At 46.0% G+C, this 13,212-nt stretch overlaps 1 protein-coding gene across 1 annotated transcript in view; it reads left to right on the top strand.

The window, feature by feature from the left end:
• HFM1 (helicase for meiosis 1) overlaps positions 1-13,212 on the top strand; it is an 88,350-nt gene that overhangs the window by 37,040 nt on the left and 38,098 nt on the right. Inside the window, exons 13-14 of the mRNA XM_074962353.1 lie at positions 1,307-1,452; positions 9,860-9,954. Of these exons, the coding sequence (XP_074818454.1) occupies positions 1,307-1,452; positions 9,860-9,954 (241 nt within the window). The remainder of the gene's footprint in view (positions 1-1,306; positions 1,453-9,859; positions 9,955-13,212) is intronic.

Below are 13,212 nucleotides of genomic sequence, written 5' to 3' on the forward strand. Positions count from 1 at the left end.
CTTATTGAACCGAGCTCTAGCGATTCCTCTGATCCCTGTTCATTGACTTCCATCCTTGACATGTGAACCCCAGCCCAGCTGTGATTGCTAGGCAAGACTGCCTACAGCCTGGTCCCTTACACCAGGGAGTCAGGAGCAGGAGACAAAATGGAGATCAGGAACCACCAGTCAGGTACCAGGAGTCAAGCAGGTCAGAATGCCAGGAGATCAAGCTGGGCAGGCAAGCAGGAGTAGGAAGGGGGTGAAGCCTTGTTTTTCAGAGGGTTTCCTGTTGCTGTCTTAAGTAGGGCCAGTGGACCAAACAGCCACTTGGGGACTCCACAGATCAGACATTAGGGGCAGAATCTCAGCATTGGGGGTGGGCTTCGTTGTTCTCATGTCGGCTATTGCCAGATTACTACCATGTGGAGGGTTGGAGCCTGGTTGCTCGTATTCAGAGTGGATTAAGCTTTTGTGGTGCCTGGGGCCCTGGGCCAGAGCAGTCTGCCCCCACCCCTGCACTTCTGCTGCGGAAATGGAGTTGGGGTGCAGGGGCTTGCCCCGCTCTGCCTGCCTGACATTCCTGCCGGGGAGTGGGGTTGGAGCATGGGGACTTCCCCTGCTCCCCGGCAGGAGCACCAGACGAGTGGAAAGGGGCAATTCTCTGCACCCTGACTCCGCTTCCCAGCAGGAGCGTGGGGACCCCCATTTTTCCAGGGCCCCCCTACTGGTCCATTGGCTAATCCACTATTGCTCTTATGAACCTTGTGGGCCTGAAGTTTGAGACTGGTGGGTCATGAAAAATACATTGTTGTGAGAATAATTATTTTAGTACTATAGATGTGCATGTCACTTTACAGGCAAATTAAAAGTCCCGAAAACAGTCTTTAAGTATACCAGTCACTACAAAACAGGATGAAGTCATGGCTATATTCAAACAGTTCCTGAACTATTTGTATTGAATGATTAGCAATTACTTCAGTGTGAGTTTTGGAGCATGAGGAATGAAAGATTGGACCCTGATTTACCTGTAAATGTTAACAAATATTTAAATACAAATACGTTGGATATATTTAGTCTTTAAGGGAGCATTTGACAATACAGAAATCATGATCAGATATACTGCAATACTGTATATGAATGTGTATACAGATTATGGGCCAATCCTATGAGTTCTTCAGTGCCCTTTCCTCCCATTGACTTCATTAGAATTGAGAGTGCTTAGGACCTCACAGAATTGGGCCATATATTTGCTGCTTTATTTAAAATCTTGCTAGTATACCGAATACTGTTTGTTATTAAATTAATATGCTTTAATCTGATTCAGTTACTACTAGTACCTTAGCTATGGGCGTAAATTTACCTGCACATCTGGTAATTATAAAATCTACGATGCACTATGTTGGAGGAATGTTTCAAGAGTACAGTGAAACAGATATTCTGCAAATGATTGGGAGAGCAGGGAGGCCTCAAGTAAGTTAACTGTGCATTTTATATTAATGCTTTCTAAATCTGGATTAGTAAAAGCTACAGTATACACTTGATGATGAGTAAAAAAAACAAACAAAAAAAAAAACAACCCCCACAATTTAAGGGATAGCATTTGCTTTTTAAAGATTTATTGGTAAGTGAATTATTGAGTTAAAATAATACTGAACAAAGAGAACTGTGTGACACTGTAGACAGATCAGTGATCTCCATTGATCTATGTGCAACTGTAGTCCAAAAAGCAAACAAGATGTTGGATTGCATAAGAAATGGAAAGTTGAATAATATGGCAAATATTATAATACCTTTTATATAAATCGTGCCGCTTCATCTGGAATAGTGTGTGCAGTACTGAGAAGGATATTGCATATTATTTAAATAGAACTAAAAGTTTTTGAAAATTATCTAGATTATTTGTGTGTTATGCTAAAAATCACACGGGTCATATTGTGTCTCCCTAAACCACTGGTTTTCAACCTGTGTTCTGCAGAACGCCAATTTCCAAAGGGATCCACACCTCCATTAGAAACTTTTAAGAGGTCTGCAAATTAAAAAAGGTTGAAAACCACTGCCCTAGACTGTTTCTAAATGGATTAAATAATGTATTGTAGAATGTTACACGTTAGCAGACATTCCTGTACCTATGATGGTATGATCTCATTCTACCAGAGCTGTGGCAGCCTCTTTTGCTTGGCTTAAGCAAGTCCCTGTTACTGAAATTTCCAGTGCTGCAACGTGGAGTTCTTCGAGTGCTTGCTCATGTCCATTCCAATGTAGGTAGTTCTGTGCTTGCCCTGAGCACCGCCACTGGAAAATTTTCCCTCGGTGGTATCCATCAGGTCATCTCTGCTGCCCCCTGGAGTTGCATGCTCCTAGCGCCAGTATAAAGGGTCCTGCCAGGACCCGCAGCCCTCTTAGTTCCTTCTTACTGCCTCTGACGGTCGCTGGAACTACCTTATCCTTGCAATCTGCAAGTACACCCTCTGTGGACTTTTTCAACCCTATATTGTATATAGTTATCTCTTGTTGTTAGTAGTTAAGTTTCTGTTTTTAGATAGATTAGCGGAGTTAGTCTCTGCCTGGTGCCGGGGCATGCCTCAGTCTCCAGGTTTTAAGTCTTGTGCCTCGTGCCACAAGCCTATGCATGTGAGTGACACCCATTCCAGTTGCCTTAAGTGCCTGAGGGAAGCTCACATACAAGAGCATTGTAAGATCTGTAAAGACTTCAGGCTCTGCACTGAAAAGGATAGACACACCAGACTGAGATTTATCCTAATGGAGGCAGCGCTAAGGCCTCCATCGGCACCGGACCACTCAGACTTGGCACCAAGCACTTCAGCCTCAATGAGAAGTGCTCTGGCTACTGTTCGAGATTCTCAGCGCTGCTCTTCATCACCGGCACTGAGAAAAGATGCTCCTTCTACCTATCAAGAGCCTTGGCACCATGCACCATCTCCGGTGCCAAAGAAAAGTGCTCTGGTGAGAGAATCTCAGTACCACACTCTACCGAGGAAGAAATAGAAGAAAACTGATAATGGTCCATCCCCATCCCCAAGGTTGGCAGGGCAGGGAGACACTAGTAGAGTGCGAGTACCGTTGAGTCCCGTACCAATGAACTCACCACTGCAGCAGAGCCACTGGAGATACTGTGTTGGCAGAACCATCGACATCAGACACGTTTGCTGCAGTGAGAGACCTACTCTCACTGCTAGTACCAGCATCTCCAGCTATGCAGGAGCTGACAGCAGCAGCACTAGTGGGAAGGACCTCAGCGGCACTGAGGGCCCAGGTGCCTTCAAAAGAGAAACGGGCCATGATGGCCCATTCCTGGTCTCCTCCCTCTCAGCACTGCTCGCTGGCACCGATCAGCACCGTTCCTCCCTGGTCTCCAGGAGGGGAGTTTTCGGAAACAGAGTCAAAGGACGAGTCATGCAACTCTTGCAGGAGCTAGCTCCGTCACTCCAATTAGCACTATCTGGCCATGGACCCAAGCCAAGGCATCCCATCCACAGTTTGGCTCCCGGAGCAGTGGCAGATGCAGTTCAGTGGCCATTCTGGAACCCCTGGGCTTTCCAGCCAATGCAGAGGACTCATTGCAGAAGGTCCTACTCCGTGGTGTCTGAGTTCAGAGCACTTCCACCGCTCCACTCAGAGCAGGACCCAAGCTTCAGTACCGAGGCCGGTGTCAAATACCAAGAGCCAGCACCTTGAGACCTGTCTGGTGCTGAGTGTGAAGAACAGTTCCCCCTACCAGTACAGGCTTCCTCCTCTTCTTCTCCTGATGAGGCTGTGGTGTAGGAGTGGATGTAGCACCTTCCTAGGATGACTACAAGGCTCATAAGAAGCTCCTTAAGAGGGGGCTCAAAACCTGGGGATCCAGGTAGAAGATATCAGGGAGTCTTCCCATGCCCTGGTAGACATTCTAACAGTCACAGCACATCAAGAATGTCATTGCCCCTTAACAAGGCCATTATGGACTCCAGCAAGGCATTATGGCAGGTCCCAGCATCTCTTCAGCCAACAGCAAAGAAAACTGAAAACAAATACTTTATTCCAGCTAAGGTTTGTGAGTTTCTTTTACACATATCCACCACTGGGCTTTTTGGTTGTGTCAGCAGCCAGTGAGCGGGGACAACAGGGGCCAACCCCCAAGGTCAAGGATGCCAAAAAATTAGACCTTTTTGGCAGAGATCTATTCAACAGGTGGCCTCCAGCTCAGGATCATGAATCAGCAGGCATTCCTGGGCAGGTACAGTTTTAATTTCTGGGACTCCGTGCTGAAATTTAAGGAGTTATTACCCCAGGAGTCCAGACAAGAATTTGCAGCTCCTGTGAAGAAAGGCAAATCGGTGCAAAAGCATCCTTGCAAGCAGCCTTGGATGCTGCAGACTCTGCAGCTCAATCTATGGCCTTAGCGGTGGCAGTGCACAGAAGCTCAATGCACAGAAGCTCAATCCTCGGGCCTGCTGCATGAGGTCCAACAGACCTTGCTGGATCTTCATTTGTGGGAACATCACTCTTTTCTGAGCAGACTGACTCCAAGCTGCACAGCCTAAAGGACTCAAGGGCCACCCTGAAGTCTCTAGGACTTTATACACTGGCGTCCACAAGGAAACATTATAAGCCTCAGTGGGCTGCTTGACTCTTCCCACTGCCTGCCTGGCAAGACTAGCACAGGGAAAGAGCAGGGGCTTTAGGAGAAGACCTCTGCCCCAGTCCTCGTACTCGTCTATGACTTGCTCTCCCTTCCCCCCCAACAGTCTAGGAGGTCCAAGCAGGCCTTTTGATGGGATGCTTGAGGACAACATACCAGGATAGAATTTGGATCCAACCTATCCAGTTTTTGTGGACCATTTATCCCATTTCAATGAGGCGTGGGCCCGCATTACAACAGACCACTGGGTGCTAAGCATAATAGCAGTGAGATACACTCTTTAGTTCAGTTATTCCTGCCCTCCCCATCCCTTTTCAGGGACCTTTCTCATGAGTAACTTCTAGCCCAAGAGGTGCATTCACTCCTAAGGGTGGAAGCCATGGAAGAGGTTCCACCAGAGTTAGAGGGCTGACGATTCTACTCCTGATATTTCATTATCCCGAAAGCCAACGGTAGTCTCAGACCAGTTCTGGACCTGTGAAAGCTCAACAGATACATGAAGAAGCCAAAGTTCTGCATGGTCTCCTTGGCTTCCATCATCCCTTCCCTGGATCCAGGGGACTACACAGCCCTTGATTTGAAGTATGCTTGCTTGCTTCCATATCTCGATCTTTCAGGAACACAGAAGGTTCCTCAGGTTCATCATGAACCATGTGCACTACCAACTTGCAGTTTTCTCGTATGGCCTGCCAGCAGCCCCTCGAAGTGCATGACGGTTGTTGCAGCCTTCCTGAGGAGACAAGGGGCTCAGGTCTACCATTACCTTGGTGACTGGCTGGTCAGAGGTCAGACCAATGGCCAGGTGGAGTCTGACATAAAGTTAATCCAGTCAACATGCAGGACTTGGGTCTGCTGATAAACGTGCAGAAGTCTACCCTCTCCCTGGTTCAGAGGATAAAGTTTATTGGGGCGATCCTCGACTCTGTCCAAGCCAGAACCTTCCTCCCAGAAGCAGGGTTCCGAGCAATTGTGATGCTTATAGAGGACCTCAGACATCACCCCATCACTACAGCGAGGAACTTCTTGAGCTCCTGGGCCAGTTGGCCTCATGCACATATGTGGTGCAGCATGTGAGACTTCAACTAAGACCTCTCCAGGCATGGCTGGCGTCTGTAAACTCGCCAAACTGACACCATCTGAACACAGTTATCACAGTTCCCTGTCAGTGATCACCTCTCTTAATTGGTGGTTAGACCTGCTGACCCCAACCATCAGTCTCTCTCATTACAGATGCTTCAGTGATGGGCTGGGGTGCTCTTCTGGGTTCCCTCAGAACTCAGAGCCTTTGGTCTCCGGAAGAGCTCTCGCTACACACATCAATGTCTGGTAGCTCAGAGCAGTTCGCTTGGCATGCCAGGCATTCCAGCCCTATTTGGCGGGCAAGAACGTGTCAGTTCTCACAGACAACATGATGGCGATGTTTTATATCAGTTGGCAGGGAGGAGCATGCTCCTCTCACCTGTGCCAGGAAACACTTCGCTTGTGGGAATTCTGCATAACCACTCGATTTACCTCCAGGCCTCCTATCTGCTGGGATCATAGAACGAGCTAGTGGATTACCTAAGCAGATCTTTCTCCAACCACATGAGTGGTCCATTTGTCCAGATGTTGTGAAAACCATTTTCCAGAAGTGGGGAACTCCCCAGATAGATCTGTTTGAGACAAAGTACAACAGGAAGTGTCTCCAAGTCTGTTCCCTCCTGTGTCACAGCCCTAGATCTCTCGCAGACACTTCCTCCTCCCCTGCATGGGTGATCTCTTCTACGCGTTTCCTCCCATTCCTCTAATACACAAGGTCTTGCTGAGAATCAGAAAGGACAGAGCATGGGTCATCCTGATAGCCCTGCCTGGCCCCATCAGCATTGGTTCGTCACATTGTTAGCCCTTTCGATGGAGATGCCAATTCTACCTCTGTATCCAAACCTGACCTCTTAAGACAAGGGCCACCTGCATCACCTTCATCTCGAGTCCCTTCATCTGACAGCCTGGAAGCTCCATAGCTGAACCCCTCAGAGCTAGCACGCTCGGGGCAGGTTTGCAAGGTACTTTTAGGGAGCAGAAAGCCATCCACCAGAGCTACTTACCTGACAATGAAGAAAAGGTTCTCGATCTGGTCTACACAGAAGGGTATCTCATCTATGCTATCAACAATACCATTTATTCTAGACTACTTACTACACCTAAAACGACAAGGTCTAAGTAGGTCATCTGTCCGTAATCTCAGTTTTTCACCCATGGATGAATGGCCATTCCGTGTTTTCAAACACCATCTGTAATTGGTTCCTTAAGGGCCTTGAGAGATTGTACCCCCAGGTCTGGCAACCAATCCCTCCCAGGGATCTCAACCTGGTATTGTCAAAACTGACAGGACCTCCATTTGAGCCACTGGCAATATAGTCTCTACTCTACCTGTCCTGGAAGGTGACCTTCCTGGTGGACATTATTTTTGCCAGAAGTGTTTTAGCGATCTGGGCCCTTACTTCAGAACCACCATAACATGGTATCCTTCAAGGACAAGGAGATGGTATTCTAACTCATTCTAACATCCTCATCCAGCTTTCCATCCAAAGGTGGTTTTTCAGTTCCATAGTAACCAGGATATCTTCCTAACGGTCTTCTATCTGAAACCACATGCCAACAGAGAAGAACAGAGGTTCCACTCGCTAGACATCAGATGTGCACTGGCTTTCTACCTAGAAACGACTAAGCCATTTTAAGCCATTCTCTCAACTATTCATGTCCTTTGCAGACAGGATGAAAGGTCTTCCCGTCTCAACCCAGAGAATTTCATTGTGGATCACATCCTACATCAGCACATGCTATCACCTGGCAAAGTCCCTGCCCCAGCTGCCCTGACAGCACATACCACAAGGGGCCAAGCATCTTTGGCAGCATTTGTAACACAAGTTCCTATCCAGAACGTTTGTAGAGCTGCAATATGGTCGTCAGTTCACACTTTCATTTTTCACTGCCCCATCACCCAACAGGCTAGAGATGATGCTGGATTTGACTGAGCGGTGTTGCAATCAGCAGGTCAATAAACTCTGAATCCTCCACTTGCAACTGCTAGAGAGTCACCTACATTGAAATGGACATGAGCAAGCACTCAAAGAAGAAAAATAGTTACTAACCTTTCCATAACTGTTCTTTGAGATGTGTTGCTCATGTCCATTCCAAGACCTTCCTTCCTACCCCTCTGTTGGAGTTGGCCAGCAAGAAGGAGCAAAGGGGGTTGTGGGTCAGCAGGACCCTTCATACCGGTGCTATGAATGCGCGACCCCAGGGGGCACCAAAACCAACCCAATGGATACCTCTGAGGGAAAACTTTCCAGAGGCGATGCTCAGAGTGAGCACACACCTACCTACATTGGAATGGACATGAGCAACAAATCTCTAAGAACAGCAGTTGTGGAAAGGTTAGTAACTGTTCTTTATGTTCACATATTTAGTAAACATTATTCTCTCAATTTGGCTTCCAGGGCAGATGTTAGATGGCACAGCAGTGCTTCAATCACTATTCAGTTAGGAGTCTGTTCCCTCTTTTAGGTTATTTTAAGTACTGTTTATAAAACTACCCGTGAGTGGGAATACACAGAGCCATTTGAACAAGAAATGAAGGTTACTTACTTGTAACTGGAATTCTTTGAGATGGCTCTGCATATTCACACTTTCCTCCCGTCTTCTGCTCGCTCTTAGGGTCCTATTGTTCTGTATTTCTGGGTTGGTGGCAGAAGGAACACAGGTGGTAGAAGGCGGTGCACCCTCTTATATAGCCTCATCCTTAGAATATTGAGAAATGTGGAGAGGAGTAATAGGGAGGGTTGCGTGAACATTCTAACAGACACTGCTTGGAGAAGGTTCTACTATTAGGCACCACTAGGAGGCGCAATACCCATAAGTGTGGGTAAGCGGAGCCATCTCAAAGAACTCCAGTTACAAGTAACCTTCACTTTTTTGAGACTTTGGCCATTAGTATATTCCACAATCCAGCCTCCTTCCCCTGTGCTATAGAGTCCTGTATAGTTGGAATTCTCTGGTGGTGAAAGAACTAAGTGATGGTTGGCCCACTCTGCTCTGTATGCTGTTGGTAAGGGGCATGAGAACACTTCGGGCATGTGTACCTCCCAGTGGATGCCGCTGGACAAAAGACTCCGGTTTCAAGCTTCTAGAGCGCACACAAACGCTATTGGAATATATATGTGGACAAGACGTCTTTAAGAACTCCAATTACTGTACATATAAGTAATTCTTCTTTCCGTTGTCCATTTAAAAAAAGGATACATGATTTTGCTGCTAGAGGTCCTGATTCAGAAAGATACTTAAAGCATATGCCTAACTTTAAGCATGTGCTTAAATTCTTATATTGAATCAGGAAGAGTTATTTGATTAAGGGCTGTTTTCATAAGTACCACATTCACCAATCCAAATGAAAAAACTAGTTGATTTTTGTATGGGAATTTTCTAATATACAATTAGCTCTATATTTCCAGTTTTGAACAAAGCAAGTGCGAAAGTGAAGGTTGGGTGCTGAGTACATGAGGTAACTTGATAGTGAGTAATGAAGTCAGTAGGGAATTTGGTGTATCTCTTAACGGTTCATTTCCATGCTTTTTAACATTTGCCAATAATTAATGAGATTATCAGGGTCAAGAATTAGTTTTCTGACCTTGTATTTAATAATCATTCATTTAAGAGCTGCTACCCACTTGAGGGAGGAATTGACAATCTTGCTAATCATAAGACTAATGTCCAGCACTGCAGAGTGCATTGAAGGACTACCAAGTGAATTCTCTTCAGTCCTTTTCATTCAGAAGGATTGTGGTGGTGACATGCAGCTTGGGTGAGGTGGGATGTGGAAATCACTTGACTGAGGTTAATAGATTTTTCCAAATGCGTATTTGTCCGCTGAATAAGTGGGATTCTCTTTTGTGTATGCATGGTATTGTTTAACAACTGTGCAAAATTGCATTGATCCTAATACCGTCTATAGTATATGCGTGTTACAGCAAATAGGTTAGTAGCACCAGCCCAAATGCAAACAATTATTTTTTTTAAAGTTCAGGTACTGGTCAATGTGCAAATGGATTTGTCAGGATTTGTCTTTCAGTTGTTGATGTCTTGGCATTCCTCAACAGATTAAACATAACATTTTAAAAATACGTTTTGAATTGTTACCAAAGATATGAAATGCATATTTTAGGTGTCTCCTGCTAAATCTTAAAGTACTTTTTTTTTCAGTTTGACACTACCGCTACAGCAGTTATCTTGACTAGGTTAAGTACAAGAGAGAAATATGTACAGCTGTTAAATGGTGCAGATACAATAGAAAGCAGGTAACTAAGTAATTTTGCAACAAGCATACTGATGAATAGAACAAACAAAATGTATTTTCTTGTTCTTTTGGCTTATCATCCCATGGATTATAAAAGACAGGTTTATGGGGAAATCATACAGAGGTATACCAGAGGTAGAAACTTCATTTTATCTGTTCAGTGTCTGGGAGAATACTAATCAACAAGAAAACCAAATAATATTTAGATGTAATCACAGAAGCTTTCTTGTAGTATTTTTTTTAGAATCAGTTTTTAATTCAGAAAAATAAATTCTGTAATTTGGGCATCTATCCTGTAAATTTAAAACATCACAGAAATCTACCAAACACACCAGTCCTGAGCCCACTCCCTTTCCAGTAGTCCAAGAAAAAAAGATGAACTTTGAAGTGTTCCCATATGTGATGGGGTATACCTACCCCGCACTGGGACGAAGGGGATTAACCCCATGCTCTGGGATGAAGAAGCTGCACCCCGTCACCCCAGCTGAGCATGCTCCAACTGGAATCACAGTAAAAGAGGGAGCGGTTCAGCTCAGTCTGGGCTGACTGAGGAGGAGAGTAGATATGTGCTGCAGGCTCCTGCCAGGAAGCTACTGGAGCCCCAGGCTGCAGAGGCTGACTGTGCTGAAGCCACTGCAGATACCCAGTTCACCGCCGAGGATGACAGAGAAGAGTTTGCTGATGCCGGGAGGCTACCAATGCTGGAAGTGAGGGTAGGAAGTGATGCAGGGAACGGAATGATTGCAGAGAGAGACAGAGCCTGAACACAGGAGAATCAGTTCCTCAGGGCCCTGGGTCGGGACCCAGTGGAGTAGGTTGGGCCTGAGTCCCCTTGTCCTGCACCATACCCACCACTGGATGAGGTCACCGCCCAAAGGAGCGAGCTGTACTGCCTTGAATCCAAGGGCAGCTATTTAGACTCTAGCCTCTGGGCCACGTTGCCTTGTACCAACTGTCAGCTGTTTAGACTCTGGCCAGTGAGCCTTGCTGTCCTAAATCCCAGGACAGCCTGACTGACTCTGGCCTTTGGACCATACCACCCTGAGAAGAAGGGCAGCTATGTAGATTTTGGCCACTGGGCATTGCTGTCCTGAACCTCGGGACAGCATGACTGACTCTGGCCATTGGCCCATATTACACTGAGAAGGACAGCTATTTAGGCTTTGGCCACTAGGTCTCACTATCCTGAATCCCAGGGTAGACCTACTGATACTAGCCATTAGGCCATGCTGCCCTGGGAAAAGGGCTGCTATTTAGACTTCAGCCTCTAGGCCTTATGGTCCTGAGGCCAAGGCTTGCCCTGGTGACTTGGGCCACAGGGCCATACCACCCTAAGGAGCTGATTGGGTATACCCGCAACACCATAACATTGACATAAATACTGCTGGCTGTTGTCGCACTGGATGTGTGAGGTGCTTCACAGTTACTTCAGTTACTGTCAGCAGCTTAATGTTAGAGGTGAGTTCTTCTCACCAGTTCTTTTGGTATATAAATTCTTTTGATTTCAAGTGATTAATTTTGTTCCTAATACCTATGATGTTCCTGTTCTAGCATCCTGGTTTTGTGTGGGGTAAGGAGGTTCTTAAGTTATCCCTGTTTTGAAATGTCTGTCTGTAGAGATGTAGATCCCTGCTAAAGTACAAGTCATGTTCCTTGAAAACAGCAGTATGACACTGAATGAGTTTCTGAATTTGGAGATTGAGCTCCATGTATTTTTCATTAGCTGGAATACTACCCATACCTATACCTAAAAAAGAGAGTTAGGTCTATAGTTCTATCTTAAACATATCAAAGGAAATTGGTTGTAGACACAGGTGAATCGCATCATACACGCATTTAACTTACGTGACTTCGAGTATATGTGCTTGGCAAAAAAAAAAGAAAAATAACAAGATACCTGTAAATAATGCGGGCAGTTTCGCCCACCATTCCACTCAATGCGTGTATGCTCCGGAGTGAGCGTGAGATGGACGTGAATCTGCTGTTCCCTCAGTCGGTCTTGGTTCCCACGTGCCTCTCATAGTGTGAGCATCTTGCCACGCTGAGTGTGATTCTAGTGTTTAAAGATACGTATTTTTCATACAACATGGCCCCTAAACGCAAGCCAACTACTTCATCTGGTGCTCAACTGAAGAAACAGCGATCTGTTCCAACGCTGGAGGAAAAACTGGCTGTGTTGGACTTATTAAGAGATGGTATGTCGGTCTCCAACATGGTGCTTAAATATGGCCGCAATGAATCTAGCATCCGTGCCATCAAGATTCGAGAGAGAGAAATTCGTCAAGCCGTGGCATCAAGTGCTCCAATAACTGCTAAGGTGACGAGCCAGGTGCGTGATAAGACTTTAGTGAAGACTGAAAAGGCATTAAACTTATGGCTGGAAGACATGAATCGTAAACGTGTGCCTATTGATGGCAACACGTTGCGAGAAAAGGCTCTTAGCCTCTATGCGCTGTTCAAACTTCCTGCCGAAGAGGGACAGCCTTCTGATGAGAAGGAATTCAAAGCCAGCCAAGGTTGACTTAACAGTTTTAGGAACCACTTCAACCTCAAAAACGTGCAGACTACTGGTGAAGCTGGATCTGCCAATGAACAGGCAGCAAAAGCCTACCCTGAACAGTTAAAGAAAATCATAGAAGAAAAGGGCTATATTCTGGAACAAGTTTTTAATTCTGATGAGACTGGGCTCTTCTGGAAAAAAAAATGCCCCACCACGCTTACACTTCGAAATCAGAAAGACAAGCCCCTGGCTTCAAAGCAGCTAAAGACTGTGTGACTGTGTTTTGTGGCAATGCATCTGGGCATTTAATAAAGCCGGGCTTGCTCTACAGGCTGCAAATCCCCGTGCCGTAAAAGGCAAGAACAAAAATCTCCTGCCTGTGTTCTGGCAATTAAATAAAAAGGCTTGGGTGATGGCAGCATCGCTTCTGGATTGGTTCCACAAGTGTTTCATTCTGGAGGTCAAGCGGTACCTCGACGAGAAAGGACTCGTTAAAGTGATGTTAAAGTGTTGCTGATCGTAGACAATGCTCCTGGCCACCCTGCGGCACTCTGGTTTGCACATAATGACATAGAAGTCATCTTTCTCCCCCCCCCCCCAATGCCTCCTCCAGCCTCTCGACTAAGGCATGATTCGCTGTTTCAAGGCCACGTACACGAGGCCTACATTGTCACAGATACGTAGCGCTGTGGATGCTGATCCCAATCTTAATGTGATGGAGTGTTGGAAGTCCTTCAACATTGCCAGTTGCATCACTTA

Source organism: Natator depressus, chromosome 8 (assembly GCF_965152275.1).
Source record: "Natator depressus isolate rNatDep1 chromosome 8, rNatDep2.hap1, whole genome shotgun sequence".
NCBI lineage: Eukaryota > Metazoa > Chordata > Testudines > Cheloniidae > Natator > Natator depressus.